General features: G+C 41.2%; 1 protein-coding gene across 1 annotated transcript; it reads left to right on the top strand.

Moving 5' to 3' along the window:
- Nucleotides 1-284: 284 nt before the first annotated feature.
- On the top strand, nucleotides 285-25,522 carry ARMC10 (armadillo repeat containing 10). The gene is made up of 6 exons (XM_055300996.1): nucleotides 285-529; nucleotides 13,910-14,058; nucleotides 16,567-16,701; nucleotides 18,170-18,346; nucleotides 23,610-23,681; nucleotides 24,581-25,522. Exons 1-6 carry the CDS (start codon nucleotides 391-393, stop codon nucleotides 24,827-24,829), a joined length of 921 nt encoding a protein of 306 aa, XP_055156971.1. The 5' UTR covers nucleotides 285-390; the 3' UTR covers nucleotides 24,830-25,522.

Below are 25,522 nucleotides of genomic sequence, written 5' to 3'. Positions count from 1 at the left end.
GAGCGAGGGGAAGCCCGCCTCCGGACGGGGACCGCGGCCCCCAGTGAGTCCCCTCGGGGCGCGCGGTCCCTGCGCCTCCTCGCGGAGCTCCGCCCCTCGCTCCGCCCCTCGCTCCGCCCCTCGCTCCGCCCCTCGCTCCGCCCCTCGCTCCGCCCCTCGCTCCGCCCTCCTCCCCGCCCCCTCGCTCCGGCCCCGCCCCTCGCCCCGCCGGGCCGCTCGGGGCGCGGTGGGCGGTCCCTCCGTGTCAGCAGGGCCATTTCCGGGAGGCGGGGCTCGGGCCCCATTTCCTGTGTCCTCCCCGCGCCGGCGCTGAGGCGGCGGCGGTGGCGGGATCCGCTGCTCCCCGCCTCGCGCGCCAGGCCCAGCGCAGCGCCCCGGCCCCAGGGCAGCATGGGCGGCGCCCGGGACGTGGGCTGGGTGGCGGCGGGCCTGGTCCTCGGGGCCGGTGCCTGCTACTACATTTACAAGCTGGCGCGGGGCCGGCGGCGAGGCGCCCGCGGGCTTCGGCTGCGCCCCTCGCGCTCGGCAGGTGAGGCCGCGGGGTGCCCGGCAGGTGGGCGGGGCGGGGGGGGGCAGGGGCACGGACGACGGCCCCCTCGGTGGGGTTCTGAGCTTCCGCCTGCGTCCACCTCGTCCAAAATCCCGGGGTGAAAACGCCCGGATTTTCCTGGCTGAGGGCGGCGTCCCCGCGGAGGATTGGGTGGTTTCTCAGGGTAAAGCCGCTCCCGGCCCTTGACCCGCGCGCGGCCCGGGCGTCAGGACCCGCAGCGGCAGGTGCGGTGGTGCCTGCGGCCGCCCCGGAAGGAGGAAGGCCCGGGGACTCCCTGCGGTTCGGTTGCGAAGTTGCGGAGGCCCTGGGCCGGCGGATGGAAACAGCTGCCCGCGCGGGGAGCTGGGGGCGCCCCCCCCGCGACCCCCCGCGACCCAGCGCCGGGGTGGTTGCTGCCCCAAAGCCGGTGGTGCATCGGGGTTCCGAGGATTTGCTGGGTGTTCTTGGATAGTGCGGGTCACGGATGCCAACCAAGAAACTCCTCCCTACAAATGGAGGAAAGAACTAAAGCCTTATTGTTGAATAAGCGCGACTCCTGATTGCCGTGCCCATCACAGGCGATCAGCTGATGGGATTGAGAAGACACACGTCTCACCCCTTCGGGTATCTGGCGGATAAAGTCTGTTTCGTGTCATCTGCATGTTCTGAAGATAAACAGGAACTTGTCCTCAAGAGGGCTTGACAGCACCATTCACACAGAGTCCATCCTAAATTCGCTGGTAATCGGGGTGGCTATCGCTGTTAGCTAATCGCCTTGATCCAGAGGAAAATAAGATTTCTCGGGATCTTTATGATGAGCAGGTGGTTACCACGTGGAGCCAGCGCAACGCTAAACTTAGGGGTCTGCGCTCCATCTTTTGATGTTTACATTTCACATAGATGACCCCAAAAGCCCCTAAGAAAGACTTTCTTGCATGTAAACTGGCAAGACGGCTACTTAGCTTTTTAAAAGTCATTTGGAGCACCTGAGTGACTCGGTGGTGGAGCGCCTGCCTTCAGCTCAGGTCATGACCCCGGGGTCCTGTGATTAAGTCCCCCAGGGGGCTCCCTGCATGGAGCCTGCTTCTCCCTCTGTGTGTTCCTCTGCCTCTCTGTGTTTCTCGTGAATAAATAAATAAAATATTTTTTAAATGCCATTTATATCAAAGAGACAGAGGATTTACAGTTCTGGCTGACGTTTGAACAACAGGGGTTTAAACTGCAGGTTTACTTACACGAGATTTTTTTTTTTCAATATATGCACAGTTCTGTAAGTGTATTTTCCTTATGTTCTTCTTGACATTGCCTTTTCTCTAGTTTATTTTATTGTAAGAATACCTTATATAAGACATATACCAAATATGTTCATTGTTTTCAGTAAGGCTTCGAGTTAATGGCAGGCTCTTACTCAAGTTTGGGGGGAGTCCCAAGTTACACATGGATTTTTCAGCTGCTCAGGGGTTGGCATCCCTAACCCCTTGTTGTTCGAGGGTCGACTGTGTAAGTTTACTCAAGGAAATACTCTAAGAAAACAGTGAGGAAAAAGTCTGTTTTGCCTTTTGTCACAAAAAGCAATTTCAAAACAAGATTTTTATTTACCTTTACTTACAAAGCCTAATTTGTTGTCTTTGTGTGAGAGATTTCTGGGTTCGGGTACCTTCTTGTTTATACTGACTCAACCTTGTGAACACTGACAGAGTCTTATTCTTAAGCTTAATTTTACCAGTTTAAGTTACGTTAGGTCAGTCGTCCTACAAAGAGGCTGCTCCTGGTCCCCTCTTCCTGAAGCTGCACACCTTTATCTTGGAAGACTTGACAAGTACCCTTTTTTGCAGCAGCATCCTTAGATTTCAGATGATCTTTTTTGTTTTAATTGAGATATACTTGGCATATAACATTGTATTAGTGACATACAACATAATGATTTGATACATGTTTATGTACCTTTATTTGATATCAGTATATATAAGGTAAATATATTTGGTTGGATTTGATCCAAGTATTTGTACATATTGCAGAATGATCACCACAGTAAGTTCAGGTGACATGCCTCACCTCACATAGTTCCAGGTTTTTTGTAGCTGGTGATGAAAACTCTCTCAGCAACTTTCAGGTATACAAGACAGTGTTACTTGCTGATTGTCCTGTATTTGAGTTCGGTTTTTTTTTTTTTTTTTTTTTCATTTTCTTTCTTTTTTTTTAGATTTTACAGGTAAGTGAAATTATGTAGTGTTTATTTTTCTTTCCTGTCTGACTTGTTTCGCTTAGAGTAATGCCTTCAGAGTCCACGCCCCCATGTTGTTGCAAATGGTAGGATATCCTTCTTTTTGGGGGCTATATATAGACACACACAACACACACACACTATATTTTCTTCATTCATCTATCAGGTTGTTTCTGTGTCTTAGCTATTATAAATACTGCCGCAATGAGCATGGGAATGCCTATGTCTTTTCAATTTTTCTTCAAATAAATACCCAGAAGCAGAATTGCTAGACCGTGTGGTAGATCTATTTTTTTTATTTTTTGAGACACCTCCATACTGTCCAGTGGCTGCACCAATTTACATTCCCACCAGCAGTGCAGCAGGGTTCCCTTTTCTCCACGTCCTCACCAATGCTTGTTATCTCTTATCTTTTTGATACTAGCCATTCTGACAGGTGTGAGGTGATAACCTCATTGTGATTTCGATTTGCATTTTACACATGATTACCGATGTTAAGCACTATTTCATGTATCTGTTGGACATTTATATGTCTTTGGAAAAAATAGCTATTCAGATTCTCTGCTTATTTATTAATGATTATTTGGGTGGGTTTTTTTCTGTTGAGTTGCATGAGTTCTTTATATATTTTGGATATTAACTGCCTATCAGATATATGGGAAAAATTTCTCCCATTCCATAGGTAGCCTTTTCATTTTATTGATGATTTCCTTTGCTGTGCAGAAGTTTTAAATTTGATATAGTCCACTTGTTATTTTTGTTGCTTTTGGTTTTGGTGTCAAATCTAAAAAATCCTGCAAGAACCTTTGTCAAGGAGTTTGATGGTTTGAAATCGTATGTTCAAGGCTTTGGTATGAGTTGGTTTTTGTATATGATCTAAGATGGTGATCCAGGTTTTTTTTTTCCTTTTTTTTTTTACATGTGGCTCTCCAGTTTTCCCAGCACCATTTACTGAAGAAACTGTCTTTTCCCCATTGTATTTCTTCATCTTCTTTGCCATAAATTAATTGATAATACATGTATAGGTTTATTTCTGTGCTATCCCTTCCATTGATCTGTGTGTCTGTTTTTATGCCAGTACCCTACAGTTTTAATTACTGTAGCTTTGTCATGTATTTTGAAATCAGGGAGCATAATGCCTCCAGCTTTGTTCTCAAGATTGCTTCGGCCATTTGGGGTCTTTTGTCGTTCCATACAAATTTTAGGATGGTTTGATCTATTTCTGTGAAAATGCCATTGGAATTTTGGATTGCATTGGATCTCTAAGTTGCTTTGGGTAATATGGACATTTTAATAATATTCTTCCAATCCACGAGTATGAATAACTTACCATTTATTTGTGTCTTCTTCAATTTCTTTCATCAGTGTCACAGTTTTCATTGTACAGGTCTGTACACCACCTTGGTTAAATTAATTCCTAGGTATTTTGTTCTCTTTGATGTAATTGTAAATGGAGTTGTGGGGCAGCCTGGGTGGCTCAGTGGTTTGGCACTGCCTTCAGCTCAGGACGTGATCCTGGAGGCCCGGGATCGAGTCCCAACTTGGGCTCCCTGCATGGAGCCTGCTTCTTCCTCTGCCTGTGTCTCTGCCTCTCTTTCTCTGTGTCTCTCATGAATGGATGAATGGAATCTTTAAATAAATAAATGGAATTGTTTTTCTTAATTTCTCCTTCTGATGGTATGTCATTAGTGTATAGAAATGCAACTCACTTTCTTATATTGAGTTTGTATTCTGCAGCTTTGCTGAACCTGTTTATTCTCAGCTTTTTCATGGAGTTTTGAGGGCTTTCACTACCTAATATAATGTCATTTGCAGAGAATTTTACTTTTTCCTTTTTGATGTGGATGTTTGTTATCTCTTTCTCTTGCCTAAATGCTCTAGCCAAGACTTCCAGTACTATGTTGACTAGAGGACATCCTTGTCCTGTTCTTGATTTTAGAGGAAAATCTTTCCAGTTTTTCACCATTGAGTATGATGTTAGCTGTGGGTTTGTCCTTTATGGCCTTTAGTATATTGAGGGACATTCCCTCTACATCCTCTTAGTTGAGAGTTTTTATCATGAATGGATGTTGGATATTGTCAAATGCTTTTTCTGCATCTGTTGAGAATATCACCTGATGTTTATCCTTCATCTCCTTACTGTGGTGTATCCTGCCAATTGACTTGCAGCTGTTGAGCCATCTTTGCATCCGAAGGGTACATTCCACTCAATCATGGTGTATGAGGTTTTTTTTTTTTTTTTTTTTATTTATTTATGATAGTCACAGAGAGAGAGAGAGAGAGAGAGAGAGGCAGAGACACAGGCAGAGGGAGAAGCAGGCTCCATGCACCGGTAGCCCGACGTGGGATTCGATCCCGGGTCTCCAGGATCGTGCCCTGGGCCAAAGGCAGGCGCCAAACCGCTGCGCCACCCAGGGATCCCTGTATGAGGTTTTTAATGTATTGTTGGCTAGCATTTTGTTGAGGCTTTTTACATAGGTATTCATCATGGATATTGGCCTGTAAATTTCTCTCTTATGGTGTCTTTGATTTTGGTATCAGGGTAATACTGGCTTTGTAAAATGAGTTTAGAAGTGTTCCCTTCTCTTCTATTTTTTTGAAAGCGTTTGAGGATTGGTATCCTTCTTTGAAGAATTTGGTAGAATCCATTAGTGAGGCCCTGGGGTCTTGGACTTTTGTTTGTTGGGAGATTTTTGATTACTGATTAGATCTCCTTACTAGTAATTGTTCTGATCAGGTTTGTTTTTTTTTTTTAATCAGATTTTTCATTTCTTCAAGTCAGTCTTTGTAGGTTGTATATTTCTAGGAATTTTTCCATATCTTCTAGATTATCCAATTTGTGGCATATAATTGTTCCCGATGCTCTCTTAAGATCCTTTGTATTTTTGTGTTATCAATTGTAATGTCTTCTTTTTCACCTCACATTTCATTGAGTCCTCTCTTTTTTTTCTTGGTAAGTGCAGTTAATAGTTTGCCTATTTTGTTCATCTTTTCAGTAAACCAATTCTTAGCTTCATTGATCTATTTTCTTTCTATTCTATATTTCATTTATTTCTGCTCTGATCTTTGTTCTTTTGTTCCTTCTGACTTTGGGCTTTGTTCTTTTTATGGGTCCTTGAGGTGTAGAGTTAGGTTGTTTATTTGAAATCTTTCTTGTTTCTTTTTTTTTTTAAGATTTTATTTATTTATTCATGAAAGACACAGAGAGAGAGGCAGAGACACAAGCAGAGAGAGAAGCAGGCTCCATGCAGGGAGCCTGATGTGGGATTCGATCCCAGGACCGCAGGAACACGCCCTGGGCCAAAGGCAGGCACTTAACCACTGAGCCACCCAGGCATCCCTCTTGCTTGTTTCTTAATGTAAGCATTTATCACTGTGTACTTCCATCTTAGAACTGTCTTTGCTTCACTCCATAAGTTTTGGTATGTTGCATTTCTATTTTCATTTGTCCCGATATTTTTTTATTTCTCCTTTGATTTCTTCTGTGACTCACTGATTGTTCAGTAGCATGTTTAATCTCCATATATTTGTGAATTTTCCATTTTTCTTCTTGTCGTTTATTTCTAGTTCACTACCTTATAGTTGAAAAAGATGGATGATATTATTTCAGTTTTCTTAAGCTTATTAAGACTTATTTTGTGACCTGTATGATTTGTCATGGAGAATGTCCCATGTGTGCTTAAGAGGAACATCTTATTTTGCTTTTAATAGAATGTTCTGTAAATGTCTGTATCAAGTTCATTTGGTCTAACATATCCAATGTTTCCTTACTGATTTTCTGTCTGGGTGACCTATCCATTGATGAAAGTGAAGTATTGAAGTTTCCTACCATTGTCTTGCAGTCTACTTCTCCTTTTATGTCTGATTATATTTGCTTTATATATTTAGATGCACCCGTGTTGGGTGCATACGTATTTACAAATGTTATATGCTCTTATTGGATTGATCTTTTTATCATTATATAATTATCTTCTTTGTCTCTTATTAGAATCATTGTTTTAAAATCTATTTTGTCTCGGGGTGCCTGGGCAGCCCAGTTGGTTAAGTGTCTGTCTTCAGCTCAGGTCGTGATTTCAGGGTGCTAGAATCAAGTCCCACATAAGGCTCCCTGCTCAGCGGGTTTCTGCTTCTCCCTCTCTCTCTCTCTGTCCCTCCCCCTGCCCATGCTCGTGCTTGCTCCCGTTCTCTCTCTTAAATAAATAAAATCTTAAAAAATTAAAATAAAATCTATTTTGTCTGATATAAGTATAGCTACCCCAGTTTTTTTTTATAGTTTGCATTTGCATGGAATATCTTTTTCTCTCCTTTCACTGCAGTCACTTTCAGTAGGTGTATCCATAAAACTGGAGTGAGTCTCTTGACAGCAGGTAGTTAGTGTTACATTGTGATTTTGAATACGATAATTCTTCATCCTCATTTCTGGCACAAAGCTCCTAAAACCTTCAGAATTTTCTAAGTGCTGTGAACAATAAAGGTATCTTTTGTTATGTTAATGGTAACTATTGGAAAGTCCGTTGGGATGGGGTCTTGTAGCCAGGGAGTCAAGCATGTGATTAGAGGATAATAAACTGTGCTCAGTTTGCAGCCCGTATACTAAAATTAGAGGACAATAAACCTAGTAAGTAAAATTTTCTGAGTTGTGCGAGCTGCTCTAGCAAATTAATTGCAACCAACGTGGAGGCTGGTGAAATCTCTGATCTATACCTAGTTGATCAGAAGCACTGGGGACAACTTGGCCTTACCCCCTGGCATGCAAAGTGAGGGGGGGGGGCAGCCTTTGAGGGGCTGAGGCCGGAATCTGTGGGATCTGATGCGGTGGATCGTGTCAGAATTGAGTTGAATTGTAGAACCAGTTGGTGTCCAAGAATTGCTTGGTGCTCTGGAAACACTCACCATATGTTATAATGGGTGACCAGAATCAGAATGTGAATTGGGTCTCGTTTTTTGTTTTGTTGTTGTTGTTGTGTTTTAGTTTTATCCCTTCAGCCACTCTGGGCTTTTTGCCTGAATGATTTACACCATTTACATTTAAAATAATTTTCAGTAGGCATGAACTAATTGCCACTTTGTTAATTGTTTTGTGGCTATTTTGTAATTCCTTTGTTCCTTTCTTCTCTTGCTCTCTTTGGGATTTGATGATAGTGGTAGGTTTAGGTTCCTTTCTCTTTAATGTTTGTTTATCCACCATAGGTTTTTGCTCTCTGGTTACCATGAGGCTTACGTAAAACCTCTCATAACAGTCTGTTTTACATTGATAATAACTAGAGTTTGAGTGCATTCTAAAACTCTACATTTTACTCCCCCCCACATACACATATTTTATATTTCTGATATCACAATTTATATTTCTTTTTGTCTTCTGTATCCCTTAACAGATTATTGTACTGATAGCTATTTTTTACAATGACTTTTAGCATTCATACTAGATTTATAAGAAAAGTGATTTACCCACCATCATTATACTATTGTGAACTTAACTATGAATTTATCTCTACCAGCAAGATTTACACTTGATTGTGTTTTCCTACTACTAATTAGAACCCTCTTGTTTCAGCCTCAGGAAATTCCTTTAACATTTCTTAAAAGGCCAGACTAGTGGTGCTGAACTCCTTCAGCTCTTGCTTATCTAAAAATGCTTTCTCTCCTTTATTTATGAAAGACAGTTTTGCCAGTTAGAGTATTATTTGAGAGAGAGAGCATGAGTGGAGGAGGGGCAGAGACAGAGGGAGAAGCAGACTCTCTGCTGTGCGTGGACCCAGGTATGGGGCTCGATTCTAGGACCCCAAGTTCATGACCTGAACTGAAATCAGGTGCTTAACTGACTGAGCTCCCCAACTTTTGACATTTTTATTATAATGTGTCTTGCTCTGGGCCTGAGTTCCTCTTACTTGAAACTCTCTTTGCTTCCTGGATCTGGATGTCAGTTTCCTTCCCCAGGTTAGAGAAGTTATTTCTTCAAATAAATTTTCTGCCCCTTTCTATTTTCTCCTTCCAGGACCCCTATAATGCGAATGTTTGTTAACTTGATGTTGTTATCCCATAGGTCCGATAAGCTATCTTCACTTTTTTTTTTTTTTACCTGCTCTGATTGGATGAGTTCTCCTGCCCTATCTTGGAGTTCACTGATCCATTCTTCTGCTTCATCTAGTGTGTTGTTGAATCCCTCTAATAGATTGTTTTTGTTGTTGTTTTCAGCTCAGTTATGATATTTTTCAGCTCTGTGACTTCTCCTTGGTACTTTCTTACATTTTTCTGTCCAGTGCCATGTGGGGAATGAACCTTACTATTTACCTGTTCCCAGCTCTTGATCATCTCTCCAAACTCTGTGATTGTCCAGGCAGTCTGTTTTTAATAGTTGAGGGTGTGCCAAGACCCATCAGTGTCCTAAAGGGGAGGATCTCCTTCAGTGCTTAGACAGAGGCTGATTAGAAGCCAGACCTTCAGGTAGCAGCTTTTAAAGTGTGGAAGTATACCTGTCAGTGAAGACAGAGAGGGGTGTTTGTCTGAACCTTCCGAACTGAGCCCTGGAGTGATGGCTGATTGTGAACTACTTCTTTGCTACCATCCCACTGAACCTGTGAACACAAGCCCTGCTGGCTGCCAGAGCCAGGTCGTCAAGGGCATGTCTTGGGTAGCATCCACAAAAACAAGGGCTCCTTTCTGGGAGATAATAGCAACCTGGCATGAGGCACAGGGAGAGTGCAAAGGTGGTGCCCATCCAGCTTCCCCATCTTTGGAGAGTATTGCTGTCCATCCCTTGACGTTTGTTAAAATAGAAGCCTGCCCTTCACGCTGCCTTGCAGTTATGAAGATAAGCAAAGAGGCCTCAGTCTATGCCTCTGCTGGCCCCAGGGGGTTAGCCGTGCTTCACATGTTCAAGCCCTTTAAAAACTCTCAGTTTGTCGTAGCCTGGGGGGGTCTAGTGGATGCAAGACTTGTTGGCTTTCAAAGCTAGATGTTGGAAGTCCATATCTCAGGTAGAAGTCTTAAAAGCTGGAACACGGGATGTGGGGTCCAAAGCCCTTTCTCCTCAGGGAGAAGCTGGAGCTGTGAGTTCCCTCCTGCTGGTGTGTTGCTGCAGTGAGGCTGGTGTTTATGGCAAGATTGTGTTTCATCTTCTCTACCAGTTTTAGTGTGGTTTTTTTTTTTTTTCCTCATTTCTAGATTTCTTTCAGAGGGAATCACTCTCTATGTAACTATAGATTCAGTGTGTCTGGGTGAGGAGGTCAGTTCAGGATTTTCTTGTGTCGCCATCTCAAACCAGAACCAAGTGATTTTTTTTTTTTTTTTTGGTCTTCAACTTAAATTGTAATTCCTTACTGCTAAGACTGTTTGAGAGCACTGAAAAAGATGGAAATAGTAGCAAACTCATTTATTTAACAACCTGATACCAAAACCTGATAAGGAGAACATGAAAAAACTATAAATCTGTCTCAATTATGAATAAGATATAATGATTTCAGTAAAATACTAGCAAATCAAATCCATCAGGGCATTAAAGTAGTGATACACAAGGCCAAGTGGATGCATAAGGAAGATTCATATTGGGAAATATAATAATGTAATTTATAGCATTAATAGATTAAAAGTAAAAACACATGACCTCATAATAAAAGGACATTTGAATATTATTCTTTCTGATAAACTTTTTTGTTATTTTTATACATTACAAAGTGATCCCCATGATAACTCTAGTTACCATCTGTCATAAAAAAATTATTACAATACTATTGATGACTTTCCCTGTGCTTCCTATACATTCCCATGATCTATTTATTTTATAACTGGATGTTTGTACCTCTTAATCTCCTGCACCCAAATCCCTCCCACTTCTGGTAACCAACGGTTTGTTTCTTGTATCTATGAGTCTGTTTCTGGTTTTTGTTTTGTTTGTTCCACCTATAAGTGAAGTCATGTGGTATTTGTTTTCCTCTAACTCATTTCACTTAGCATAAGACCCTCGAGGTCCATCTATGTTGTTGCAAATGGCAAAATTTCACTTATTTTTATGGCAGAATGATATTCCATTGTGTATATATACTACTACTTTTTTTAATATTTTATTTATTTTATTTATTCATGAGAGACATAGAGAGAGGCAGAGACACAGGCAGAGGAGAAGCAGGCTCCATGCAGGAAGCCTGACGTGGAACTTGATCCTGGGTCTCCAGGATCACGCCCTGGGCCGAAGGCGGCGCTAAACTGCTGAGCTACCCGGGCTGCCCTATACTACTACTTCTTTACCTATTCAGTGGACACTTAGATTGCTTCCACACCTTGGCTATTATAAAAAATGCTGCAAGAAAGGAGTACGTGTATTTCTATTCAAATTAATGTTTCCATTTTCTCCAGATAAATAACCCAGAAGTGGAATTGCTGGATCCTATGGTAATTGTATTTTTAGATTTTTGAGGACTCTCCAGACTGTTGTGTATAGCGGCTGCACCAGTTTACATTCCCACCAGCAATGCATGAGGGTCCCCTTATCACTACATCCTCACCAACCTTGTTATTTGTGGTTTTGGTAATGGCCAGTCTGGCAGGTGTGAGGTGATAGCTCACTGTGGTTTTGACTTGCATTTCCCTGATGATTAGTGATTTTGAGCAGCTCTTCATGGACCTGCTGGCCATCTGTATGTCTGCTTTGGAAAAATGCCTATTCAAGTAGTCTGCCCACTTTTTAATCCGGTTTTTTGTTTTCTGCCACATATATGTGTACCAAATCACACAACTTGAAAGGTGCATAGGCACCTTTGGAACCAGTTACAGTCTTAGATCGACTCCTTTCTTTTTTTTTTTTTTTTTTAATAGCTGAGAAAGCCGAGACCCCAAAGAGATTGAGTGACTTGCCTGCACTTTGTATTTTCCTTTCTCTGGTTTTTGCTACTAACTACATGTGTGGCTTCAGGCAAATCCTTAATCCTGCCTTCAGTTTCCTGGTGTGTAAAAAGAGAAATTTGGATGAACACCCCCCCCCCAAATTCTTTCCATTCTAAAAATCTGTTTTTGTCATTGTTTCACTTTTCAAATCTCTTGGGAGTGAAATATTGCTTTATAAAGTGCAAATGAGGCAGGTAATAGATTCAGGAGTAAAAGCATAGTCCAGAGGCCCTAAGTATAAAACTTAGGAGCTGGTTTTTCAGCTTTTAAATTTTCCGAACAGGTTTCTTATTTGGCTTTCTCAGGTGGACATAGCACTTACTGTTTCCCACAATCTGTATACTTGTCCCTTTCCATCATATTTGTCGGTGATTCATCTTTAAGCAGTATACTTAATTATCTTCATTACGGGAGTAATATGTAATTATTGTAAAAAAATAAAGTGCTCATAAGCACAGGTTAGAAAATAAGTCATTCATAATCCAATGCCCAAAGATAACCACCTTTAATAATTCAGTATTTGAAAAATAGAAGCACAGGAACACCTGGGTGGCTCAGGTCATGATCTCTGGGTCCTGAGATCTCTGGCTCTCCCTCATCCCGCCATGGGCGCTCTCACTCAGATACGTAATCTGATTAGATAGATAGATAGATAGATAGATAGATAGGAAAGAAAGAGAGAGAAAGAGAGAAAGAGAGAGAGAGAGAGAGAGAGAGAGAGAGAGAGAAAGAAAGAAAGAAAGAAAGAAAGAAAGAAAGAAAGAAAGAAAGAAAGAAAGAAAGAAAGAAAGAAGACTAAGAAAAGGTGCAGCTGCGACATCATATAGCACCCACTGTTGTAAGCCGCCCTCCCCAGGCAGTGTTCTGTGGACGGTGCATTGTCTAACATGTAATCCTAGTTTCATTTCTCAGGAATCCTGTTCTATGTTTATAACACAATGATGGGGTTATAAAATTGTTTCTGTTTTTCCTGTGGTAATTTCTGTAAATAGTTTTTTTTTTTCCCTCAAAAGTAAAGCTATAAATTCTGAGTAGTGACTTAGAATTGACCAGTGACCAGAAGTGACCAGATCCAGCATTTGACTGCTCTGGCATTTACTCAAAATGAAAGCGTTGCTTTTCTCTCTGCCCCCAGCAGGGCTGTTATTCTAGCAGCCCAGTCATCACACCACGTTCACGTCAACCAAACAAAAACGCCACCCTACCAACATGACTACTCTCATGGAGTTCTCTCCAGCCTGAACACTGTGATCAGAAAAAGTCCATTTAATGCAAATCCATTTCCTTAATGAAAAACTGTGCCTCCAGGCAAGTGTTCCCTTGGATGCAAGTACCTGGTCTTTAAAAGAGACAGAAAATGGTCAAGCATTGCAGTGCCTTACTGAGAGAGAAGTGTACCAAGTGACCATTGGCTCATTACTTTCTCTTTTTTTTTTTTAAATAGGCTCCATGCTGAGCATGAAGCCCAATGTGGGGCTTGAACTCACAACCCTGAGTCAAATGCTTAATCAACTGAGCCACCCAGGTGCCCCTGCTGGCTGATTTCTTAATGTCCATAAGCCTTGGACATAATAATAATAATAATAAGTCCATAAATTGTAAATTGAGAATTATAAAAAATATCTTCCTCCAGAGGTTACTTGAAGATAAAACATATGAAGTGCTTAAAACTGTGCCTGGCATCAGAGTGCATTCGATACTGTTTAAAAAAAAATTTTTTTTTTAGGGACACCTGGGTGGCTCAGCAGTTGAGCACCTTCCTTAGGCCCAGGGTGCGGTCCTGGAGTTCCAGGATCGAGTCCCATATCGGGCTCCATGCATGGAGCCTGCTTCTCCCTCTGCCTGTGTCTCTGCCTCTGTGTGTCTCTGGTGAATAAATAAATAAAAATTTTAGGGGCACCTGGGTGGCTCAGTTGGTGAAGTGTCTGACTTTAGCTCAGGTCATGATCTCAGGGTCCTGGGGTCAAGTATCTGTATAAGGCTCAGCAGGGAGTCTGCTTCTCCCTCTGCCCGTCCTCACTCTGCTCATGTTCTCTCTTTCTCTCTCTCAAATGAAGTCTTTAAAGAAAAAAAAATTTAGGGGGACCTGGGTGGCTCAGTCAGTTAAGTGTCAGACTGGATTTCAGCTCAGGTCCAGATCTCGGGGTCATGAGATCAAGCCTCATGTCAGGCTCCTCCTCCCTCTTCACCCTAACCCCGGCTCATACACTTATGCACTCTGTTAAAAAAATTTTTTTAATCTCATATTGATTTTAAATAACTTTGTTCTTTTGCAGAAGACTTAATCAATGGTTCATACGATGATGTCCTAAATGTTGACCAGCTCCAGAAACTCCTCTACCTGCTTGAGTCAACTGATGATCCTGTAATTATTGAAAAAGCTTTGGTCACTCTGGGTAACAATGCAGCCTTTTCAGCTAACCAAGTAAGTACCTAGTTTCAGAATGGGTGCCTCCTGTGTAACTCCTTACACAGTAGCAGTTAATTGTGACCCTGGTAAGGTACTTAATCCCAGTACCTCGCTCTCCTCATCTATATGGTTTGGGGATGTGTAGCTACAGCATAATGTCTGTTTACTTCTGAAAAGCACAGCCAAATAGGGACATGAGTGTTACTGGGATTCTAGATCCTTATGAGGTTGGTCACAGGCATCACATTTGTGGTAAGTGTTATCTGCTCCCCACTTAGCATTGCATGGCCTTTTTAATTCTTGAAAATTCAGCAAGCATTACTGACAGCATTGCTAACATCAAGTATATACTTTTCGTGGTATGTAGATCTTGGGGGCATGGTTCTGATGCTGGGCCCTGGGCCACTGACAACCACTAAGCATGTAGACAGCTTCTACCAGTAGAGTCTTAACGCCAAGTCTAAGGAGCTCAATTTAAATGCTTCCTTTTCCCCATTATCCCTATGGAGAAAAAGTCAGAAAAAAATGTGTAATGATTTTCAGTTAATGCCTTTCGCTGACTTTGTCATGGAAACAAAATGAGGTTGAATTTATACTCTGTTTCAAATACTTTCCAGTGTGGCAAGGCTTACAGTAAAGCTCTTGAGGTTTATGGGGGAATTTAAAGAATATCTGTTGATTACTCATATTCTTTCAGTTGCAAGTGACAGAACCCATCTTAAATTATTTTAAACCCAAAAGGGAAAATACTGAGCTCCGTTAACTTGTACATCCAAGCATAGCACTGGCTTTGGGCACAAGTGAAGACAGTTGAAGTTACTGAGAGCGTTACCACGTTACCAGGGCTCGCTCTCCCGCCATCTCTTGGCTCTTGCTTATCCCTGTGTCTTTTTTTTTTTTTTTTAAGATTTTATTTATTATTCACAAGAGATAGAAGCAGAGACACGGGCAGAGGGAGAAGCAGGCTCCACACAGGGAGCCCAATGTGGGACTTGATCCCAGGTCTCCAGGATCATGCCCTGGGCCGAAGGCAGGTGCTAAACCACTGAACCACCCAGGGATCCCTATCCCTGTGTCTTTTTGTGTCCTGGTTTTTTGTCTCTCTGGCCGCAAAGAAGTTTTCATTACAGGGATAGAAAGAAAGCGGCTGCCTCCAGAGCTATTTCTGATGCCATAGTTTTAATATCCCTCTGAAACAAACCATAGTGGGAGTGGATCCACACAGCCACTGTTCCAACGAGTGCTTTCTTGGGTGATGGGGGTCCGTGCTCCTTGTCAGAAATCATAGTGCCTTGATCTGCTTTTATAGTCAAAAAACAGTTAGATTTCTAGTGATTACAGGGATGGATGCCCAGGTGGCTCAGTGGTTGAGTGGCTACCTTTAGCCCAGGGTGAGTCCCGGGATCCAGCCCCACATTGGGCTCCCTGCAGGGAGCCCTGCTTCTCCTCCCTCTGCCTGTGTCTCTGCCTCTTTCTGTGTCTCTTGTGAATAAATAAATAAAATCTTAAAAAAAAAAATTTCTAGTGATCACAAATCCTCAGGAAGAGCCCAACTTGCACAGCAAAGGTGTTTTTTGTTTTTTTGTCCTAATGCTGAGCCCACTCTTGATGGTAGAGTTTGGGGCTGTTGGTAAAGAGCAGATGACACCATGATACTCTTTCATTCTTTTTCTCATAGAAGGCCATGTTTTGTTTTGACAGGAGTAATTTTCAGCTTATTTTTCTTGTAAGAATTAAAATATCATCCAGTGTTGGGGCCAAAGGCACAGAGTAGCATAGTCTTGCAACCAATTGTGAGAAATCCCCAGATTATTTTTTCTTGGAAAATTTGGGCATCATTTCCCAGATTGTGTAGAACTCTAATTCTTCAAGATGTTAATAGGGGTTTCCTCTCCCCTACACACACACACAGACACACTGAAAAATGACCCTTTCTTTTGTGTATACTTCATGGAAAAGCTCTTGGAGATCCCCAGTGCATAATGGATCCTTCACTATATTAAGTGTCTACACTTACTATGCCCAGAGTTTCTCTAACTTACTTAATTAACTGTGGAATCTCCTTTTTTTTTTTTTTAATGGAACGACTATTACTATCTTCAGGGATTTGTATTCCAAAAAATACATTTTAGCAAAACATTACTTTAGTATCCTAATTTTCCAAATGTGCCTATAATTTTCTATTATAGTCATATCTTATTTCATATCTTATTAAGTCATATCTTATTTCAAAGTAAAATCATGTTTGCAAATTGCTTTGAGTTCATTTTAGTAGCTGTACAAATCTTCATCGTAGATCTTCAAGTTACAGTTTTTAAATAATTACATATCTTAATTTATTTTCAATCTATTTTCTTTACCTTTAAAATATGGAAAGTAATTTTTAAAAAAATAAGAATTACAGATTGTGCATAGGAAAGGTGTTTCCAAAGAGTCATTAATTTGTATCAGTATTTGTGGATGCAAAAAATTTGATGAAGGGGGTGCATATTGAAGTGATGGTCCTGTGTTTTCCCCTCTTAGGTCATTATACGTGAATTGGGTGGTATTCCAATCATTGGAAGCAAAATCAACAATCCCAACCACAGCATTAAAGAGAAAGCTTTAAATGCGTTGAATAACCTGAGTGTGAATGTTGAAAATCAAGTCAAGATAAAGGTAAGTTACCTGAAATCATAAATGGGTAGGTTTACTATAAATGAAAGGGAAAACCATAGTGTTAGCTAAGACCTCCATCACCTCACATAGTTACCTTTTTGTCAACCTGGTGAGAATGTTTAAGATCTATTCTTTTAGTGCCTTTCAAGTATATAATACAGTCCCCCTGCTATACATTATATCCCAGAACTTACCTTAAAGCTAGAAGTTTCTACCTTTTGACCAAAATCTCACTAATTCCTTTATCCCTCAGCCCCTGGCAACCACCATGCCACTCTTGTTTCTGTGAGTTGACCTTTTTTAGATTCCACATATAGGTGCCATCTTCAGTATTTGTCTTCCTGTCTTATTTCACTTAGCCTAATACCCTCATGGTCCATCCATTTCTTGCTAATGGCAAAATGTCCTTCCTTTTCATGCCCGAATGATTTTCTGTTGTATATACAAACCACATTCGCTTTATTTATTCATCTGTCAACACAAGTCGTTTAATCCCTTTTGCTTTTCTGCCATTACTCTGGTTTCTATGGTAACGTGGATACTTTGGGGTTTTTTTTTTTAACTTAATACTGGCTTATGGGACAATTGGTCATTAGCATTTTATACTAGGAAACTTTTCTTATCGGTTAGAATTTCTGGTGGAGTTTTCAGTTAGGTGAATAGTGATTATCTGAGACATAATTTACCAAGCTGGAAAGATCCTGGCCAGAAATAGAAAGCAGTTTCAGAAACTTTTCCATCACGGTGCATTTAGTTCTAGCATGTCTGAAATTGGAGTGGTACCGGCATTGCATTACGTTTTGCCAGTGGCAGTTACAGCATCAGGAAGGAGCACTTCATTCAGATGTACCCAGGTAAATAAGAAAATTGGGCCAAAGACAATTTTGCCTCTGCTTACTTTTGATAGAACCCTAGAAAAAAATTGTTTCACTTCGATCGCCCTATTCTTTACTTCTAACATGATGCAGCTCCTAGACCGTGTTGTGAATGTGTTTAGCGTGATGCAGGATGGCCAGACAGGTCTCCCCGGCATCCTCATGTGTCCACACCAGCTGACACAGAAAGGAAGCCTGAGATGGGAGGCCCCCCACAATTGAGAGACCACTGGTGTTGGGAGCATGGTCTCTGGAATTGGACATCGCTTCCCTACTCGCTGGCTTGATTATTGATCTAAGTTCTTTGAGGACTTGTCTTTGTCTGTCAAATGGCCATTAACAACACCTACCTCACTAGAGCTGTGTTATAGAGTAAGTGAAGCGTATTTGTAAAATGCTCACACATTGCCTGGTATTAACAAAGGTAGCTCAAAAAAAAATTTTTTTACCAAAGTTGGAGGGCTGGAAAGCCATCTTTTCTGAGGATCCAGCCTCCCCATGAACAACTGCCCTTCTCTGCCGTGCAGAAAAGTTACTGCTTCAAAGATGAATTTTTAGAGATTCTAAGATGCTCACTCCCTCCCCACTCCCAGGTATACGTCAATCAAGTCTGTAAGGATGTCCTCTCTGGTCCCCTGGACTCTGCCGTGCAGCTGGCTGGGCTGAGACTATTAACAAACATGACCGTGACCAACGACCACCAGCACATGCTTACTGATTACGTCACAGACCTGTTCCACGTGTTGCTTACGGGGGATGGAAGCACCAAGGTACGAATGAAGCAGCTTGAAAGTGCAAAGAGCTTATTAAGAGAGCTTATTAAGAGCTTATTGCATCAAGCTTATTAAGAGAGGATTAAATTTCTGAGTCCCCTATCTTTAGTATCCCTTAAAAAAAAAAAAAGAGTAAGTTCAGTTAACATTTATTAAAAGCCTTTTCATGAGCTTAAGAAAGTAAATTATTTTTATTCCCAAGTATGCGTTTCAAAATTCGTTTGTGAAAATGTGTTGTTTCATTTATCAGTAGATTGTCATTTGTTTGCTTTTCTGAAAATCAGTTTACCTTTTACTGACAAGATGTAGTGGGCTTCCCCCACCATCACCAGGTTGAATTATACATGATTGATTAAAAGGAATCTTTGAGAGATAATAATGCTGGTTAATTGAATTTTTTTTTGCTCACCTTGCAGTTAGAAACATTCTTTTGATTTAGTCATTATTTGCTGAAAAATATTTTGAAAACCACTTTTAAGTTAATAATGGATGTCTGGGTGGTTGATTTTGATCAGTTATACAGAGGTAGAAGGCAACAGAGATTGACCTAATTAAATAGGATCTCAGGAGACATCCCGTGAAAGTAAACCTCTCATATTTGTGGGCATTTTTCTCAAATGCCATTTTTTAAGAAATAGCATAAAAACATAGCATAAATAGCATAAAGGTAGGGCAGCCCAGGTGGCTCAACAGTTTAACTCCACCTTCAGCCCAGGGTGATCCTGGAGACCGGGGATCAAGTCCCATATCGGGCTCCCTGCATGGAGCCTGCTTCTGCCTCTGCCTGTGTCTCTGCCTCTGTGTGTGTGTGTCTCTCTCATAAATAAAAAAAATAAAATAAAATAAAAAAGGTAGAGTAATCAAAGGCTCTGATTAGTTGGGTTGATCATCAGCGTTTTATTATATTGGTCTGTGTTCTCTGGCACAATTGAGAGAAAAATGCACGAGCATTTTCAAAGGACCAAATGTAAAGCCCTACTCCAAATATTCAACATCACTGAAGTTATTTCTACAGTTATCAAATGGGATTCCAAGACAGCCTCACTGTAGCCCTTTTAAAATTTGTTCTGGCCTTTCCACATTTCCAGTAACCAGAGTTACTTAGATCTGGTCTAAAGCGTACCCAAAGGCATTCAGAATTAAATGTAATAATATTCTTAGCAATATTTTCGAAATATGCTCCATCCATAGGCAATTTCTAAAATGCACACACGCATCAACATCTCTTTCCAGTAGAACAAAGTAACTTCCAGCCTTTGAGGCCTCAAGGAACCCCTTCCCTCTACCTTAGAGTATTGCAAATACAGGACAGATCTCTCCTCTGCCTGTGTCTGCAGCAGCTCTACCCAAAACTTCAGGAAGAACAAGGAGTTCCAAGCCAGGCGAGTCTGGCCTTGGGGCTGTAGAGATCCGTCTCAGACATGGTCTGTGTTTTAATATATTTTATGACTTTTTAGAATATGACTCACACCACAATAGCATGTTCTATTTTTGTTTTGTTTTTCCATTCCACTGCCTAGTACAGCATTTCTGGGATAGAAATGTTGCTTTTTTGGTCTGTCTGGGAACCTGACCACCAATTATAACATTGTCCACAAAAAATAAGTGTAAATTTCCAACCTACAAAGGAACTTTTGGATAGTAATCCATTTGTGAGAAAATGTACCCATTTTAGATATTTTCTCAGTAAATTACCACCAAAATTGATTTTTTAGAAATCTTATTTTTACTAAGAGAGCTCACCTTACCATAACCATCCTTTGGGTACAACACTGATTCCTAACCAAATACAAATAATGGAAGATTAACACAGATAATTCTTGTTAAATCTGCACTGAGAGCAAAGAAAACCAGTGGCTTAAAAGAAATGTCATGGAGTCACCACAAGATGGCACATGTGATAAGAGAGGACTTAACATGTTTCAAACCAGAATACAGACAGGTATCCCCCTACCCCCATCTGAAAGTAGGGCATTCCTAGGAAACCTTTCCTGAGCCAAAATGGTGTGGAGCAGTGCTTACCGGTAGTTTATATGGAGCATTACCGGTAGTTATTTTTTGAGCGTTCAAGACACACCTCCCCCGCCCCCCCAACCTCTCTCGGATTTTTCTGATAGCTTGGAACCTATCTCTTGCTAACCGATGCACAAATTAAATCAAGATAGCACAGATGTTCACAGACACAGTTCGAAGCTCTGGCTGCCCAATGCTGAGTGTAGTTTCTGGACTGCGCATTGCCCCTTTTAACGCTTGCTGCAAAACAAACACCCAGCGCTGTGTTTTTTCTTTTTTCTTTCTTTCTTTTTCTTTTTCTTTTTTTTTTTTTTTTTGTAAAAACGAAAATCCTCTTTGGATTTGTTTCGGTTAGTGGAAATAGGTACCAATAATGTAGGTCTTCTATAAAAAGCGAAGTGATGTAATGCAAACATTTGAAAAGCAAAGGACACCTGCAGCTATTTAATCTGTAATTGTGCTCTGTAAATTATTTTCTCATGGTTCACTCCCTTCCAGAGCCTAGCAACGTGGAATTTTAATTCAGGCTGCTAACTAGCTTTGCTGTTACTGTTCCCTGGTTATAAACTTGCCCTCGTTGGCCACTCAGGCCTTAATGGATTCTGACCTCAGACTTATTTCCTAGGTTTGGGACCTTCCTGTTTCAGAACTCCTGTCTGTTTTCTTAATAAAACATCACTGACAGTGGGGACAAGTGTTTATTCCTAAAACTTACGCTTATTGTTGCTGGCGGCCAGTCAGGCCAGACCTGATCTGCGTAATGGTCAAAAGTTCTTTCCTCTGTTACCTTAAGAGGCTAGAATTTATAAAGTATGTATATTTGAAAAACATAAACAGGATCCCTACCTACACAAGAAACTTGTTACCAGTAGTTTTTGCTGAGGGGGCGGGACAGGCAGACAGGATGGTGGCTTTTATTTTGATCCTTGTTTCCCTCTGCAGTTTGAAATTTATCATGGCCATGTATTTATAAAAAAAAAAAAAAAAAGTTTAAACGGCTGATAAAAAAAATTTAAGCAAAGCCTTTTATCCTCCTTAAAAAATTAGTATATACAACATGACCCAAGGAATATGTGAGATACAGTATAGGTGTATAAAAAGGCCATAAAGAAAAATAACAAAACTTAAGTGGTGGTTTTGGTCATGGAAATAGGGGGGCAATTTCCTTTTTCCTTTGTGCTTTTCTATCCTTTTGAAAAATGTTCTCTAGGAGGGCCGCCTGGGTGGCTCCGTTGACTAAGCATCCAACTCTTGATCTCAGGGTCATGAGTTCAAGCCCCACACTGGGGCTACTTAAAAATACATTTAAAAATAATGGGACGCCTGGGTGGCTCAGTGGTTGAGCGTCTGCCTTTGGCTCAGGGTGTATCCTGGGATTGAGTCCCACATTAGGCTCCCTGCATGGAGCCTGCTTCCCCCTCTGCCTGTGTCTGTTTCTCTGCCTCTCTCTCTCTGTCTCTCATGAGTAAATAAAATCTTTTATTAAAAAATTTTTATTTTTTAAAGATAAAAAGTTTTATCTGTAGTTTTTATTTAAAAATAAAATCTTGGGATCCCTGGGTGGCGCAGTGGTTTGGCGCCTGCCTTTGGCCCAGGGCGTGATCCTGGAGACCCGGGATCGAGTCCCGCATCGGGCTCCTGGTGCATGGAGCCTGCTTCTCCCTCTGCCTGTGTCTCTGCCTCTCTCTCTCTCATTCTATGTGACTATCATAAATAAATAAAGAAAAAAAATATTTTAAAAAAAATTAAAAAAAATCTTTTTAAAACATCTTTTTTAAATGAATAAAAGCTTTTTAAAAATAAATAAAATCTTTTTAAAAATGTTCTATCGGAAATACACAAGACCTTTGTCTAAAAAAAAAAGTTTTCTGAAATAAAGGTCTGGGATCCTTTCCAGGTCTAGTAGGGAGCACATCTGTCCCTCCTCGCTTCTCAGTTTGTGTAATTTCAGGTATCTTGTATAAAGTACAGCTTTATATGACCTTCGTCTCTAAACAGGAATTCAGTTTAAATGTTATGACAGCAGTCTCCCCAACCCCTTATCCATGGTTCCACTTTCCATGGTTTGTTACCTGCTGTCAGCCGCAGCTGGGATGCAGTGATCCTTCAGGCTTACTGTCAGAGGGTCAGAAGTGCCTAGTGCCATGTTACAACATGTGTCATTCACCTCCCTTCATTTCGTCACGTAGGCATTTTGTCATCTCATAAGAAAGGTGAGTATAGAAGAATAAGGTGTTTTCAGAGAGAGTGCTCCCTTCAGCAACACATATACTAAATAGGATATTTCAAGACTGTATTTATATAACTTTTTTTAATCTCATACTGTGCCTCATGTATAAATTAAACTTTATCATAGGTATGTATGTATAGGAAAAGGCATAGTGTATGTGGGGCTGGATATTATCCATGGTTTTAGGCATGTTCTGGGGGTCTTGGGATGTATCCCCTGCAGATGAGGGGGGCTACTGCACTGACTGATTATAAGTGAAAGGAATGCAGATATTTTAGCTAGTCAGCTCTAAGTTAACATTTGTTGCCAATTATTTATGTCACTGCCTATTTAAAAGATTTTAGGGATCCCTGGGTGGCGCAGCGGTTTAGCGCCTGCCTTTGGCCCAGGGCGCGATCCTGGAGACCCGGGATTGAATCCCACGTCGGGCTCCCGGTGCATGGAGCCTGCTTCTCCCTCTGCCTGTGTCTCTGCCTCTCTCTCTCTCTGTGTGTGTGTGTGTGTGACTATCATAAATAAATAAAAATTTAAAAAAAAAAAAGATTTTAAAACATTTTTCACATTAAAAAAAGATAAGCTCAAAGGTTCATAGTAACCTACTAAAAAGTAAAGAGCCATATTTTTATCTAGTCTTGGTAACCAGACTGTTCCAAAATTTCCATACTTTAAATAGAAATAAACTGAGCTTTGAGAGATTCCTTTTTTGTTCCAAAGATCATATTTCACTTACCAGTAATTGTAATAAAGATCATTTATGTAACGGTTTAGGGGTGAGGCGGGTGGACATTGAGATACTCACCATCTTCTCCCTTAATAATGTAGCTGGAAATTTAGTTTCAATAACCCTGCTGTGTGCCAGTGTTGTAGAGGAGAGGGCTCCATGGGGTAGAGAATTTGAGCCAGACCGTGAAGCCCAGGCAGGACTTTGAAACGTGGACACGCTAAGAGAACAGGGTGCCGGGGAGAGCAAATCCATGCTCGCTGGTCTGAAATAAACCCGTATGATTCTTATTTCAGGTTCAAGTTTTGAAACTGCTTGTGAATTTGTCTGAAAATCCAGCCATGACAGAGGTACTACTTGGTGCCCAAGTAAGTAGCTCACATACTTGTTTTATAAGTATACAAAAATAAATGGATTTGGACAGATATAGAAAGATTTATCCCAAAATATTAACAGACTATCAGTGAGGAGCACAGGGGGGTTTGTTATTGTTGTTTTGGTTCTTTTTGTCTACACAAATTTCCTAAATTGTCTGTAACAAACATATTTTAAAGAATCATTTTGGGAAAGTCTTCCCTAGCAACAATAAATTATAATTGTTCTGTTGATCCACTTTGGGCCACACGTATGTGACCATACCTTTTCCCTTTGACGTGTTCACATACGTCTTCCACGTCTGCTCAGACACTAGTCTTTACTGATGGATGTGCCACACACTGAGCCGAATGCCAGGACACACCAGTGAGCACACATGACACAGTGCTGGGCCTCACAGAGCTTATGAAAAGAGACAAAAAAAAAAATATGTAACAAACGAACACAATAATTAAAAGCTGTGATAAGTGTTTTTGAAGAAAGCGAAGGTGGTACTGACACAGAACAGGCCTCTACTTCTGTGAAGGCGGGACCTGCTGGACTGAGCGGCTCGTCCCGGTGCCCCAGCTCTGCGCCCACACAGGACAGCTCTGGGGGATCCATGATCCCCAGGGAGACTAGGAGGGCCTTAAAAGGATGTGGGTATTTTTCCAAATGACTGCCTTCTAGCACTCCCAAGAGAATCCTATTTTTAGCTAAAACAGACCTTTTTTCCATTAGCGTATAGTGTAGGGGTGCCTCATATTTTACATTTAGATTAGAGGATTTTAGGGATAATTTTCTATGACCAGATTTTTTTTTAATGTATTTGATACAGTTTTAAAATGCAAAAATATACCTGAAGAATCTTTTTGTTATTTATTAAAATAATACTCCTGGTTTCCTCTTGCAGGTGGATTCCTCATTCCTTTCCCTTTATGACGGCCACGTGGCAAAGGAGATTCTTCTTCGAGTCCTGACGCTATCTCAGAATATAAACAACTGCCTCGAAAAAGGTTCTTTAGCTGTTCAGCCTACTTTCCCTAAAGGTTCCCTGTTCTTCCTGTTATATGGAGAAGAGTGTGCCCAGAAAATGAGGGCCTTAGCCAAACACCATGATGCAGACGTGAAGGAAAAGGTAACAGTCATACCCAGGTTCTGACTAGTTTTCATCTGCCAGCTGCAGAATCTTAAACAGTAAATACCACATTTCATTATTAACCCAGCTAGAACCTGCCATGGTCTTGTGGCTTATTTTGAGCCAGTTTTGAACCATTTGATTGATACCAAATGAACTGAAGAGCTTTTTCTAACACCCTTTTCTTTTCATTTTGCTGTTTGCCAAGATTACTTCAATTATTTCCTTAATGTGACGCGACAGTTGCCTTATTTACATGTCAGCTAACCTTGCGTCCTTGGAAGTGCTGTGCTGTCACCTGCCTTCATGTGTGACTGGGTGGTTGCTGCAGGGCCGCAGGCCAGCCCAGCCATACTGCTTCCAAAAGTCTCTTCTCATCATGAGAGTTTATTCTGAGTCCATGTGTCTCCTCGCCCTCACCACTCCCTTTCCGTAGGCCAGCCTCTGAAGATGCAGCGTGTGACTCCGTCCATAGGCAACTGGTTAAATCAGTTCTCTCATCTTAAATAAGGAGTCTGAATGTGCTCATGTGGAAAGGCATCCAGGAAATGGCTGGGTTTTTTTTTAAATGAAAACTATTTATGCTTATATCCAGAGAGATTGATTTCTGGGAGTGGGATGAAGGAAGGAGCTTTCCTATGTACACCTTCTACCATTTGAATTTTTTAACTGTCAGCATGAATTTTATAATTTTTTAAATAAAAAAGAAAAAACAAG

Source organism: Nyctereutes procyonoides, unplaced genomic scaffold (assembly GCF_905146905.1).
Source record: "Nyctereutes procyonoides isolate TBG_1078 unplaced genomic scaffold, NYPRO_anot_genome, whole genome shotgun sequence".
NCBI classification, from domain to species: Eukaryota; Metazoa; Chordata; class Mammalia; order Carnivora; family Canidae; genus Nyctereutes; species Nyctereutes procyonoides.
Note: the sequence above shows the minus strand (reverse complement) of the source record. Positions and strands in the feature narration are given on the sequence as shown.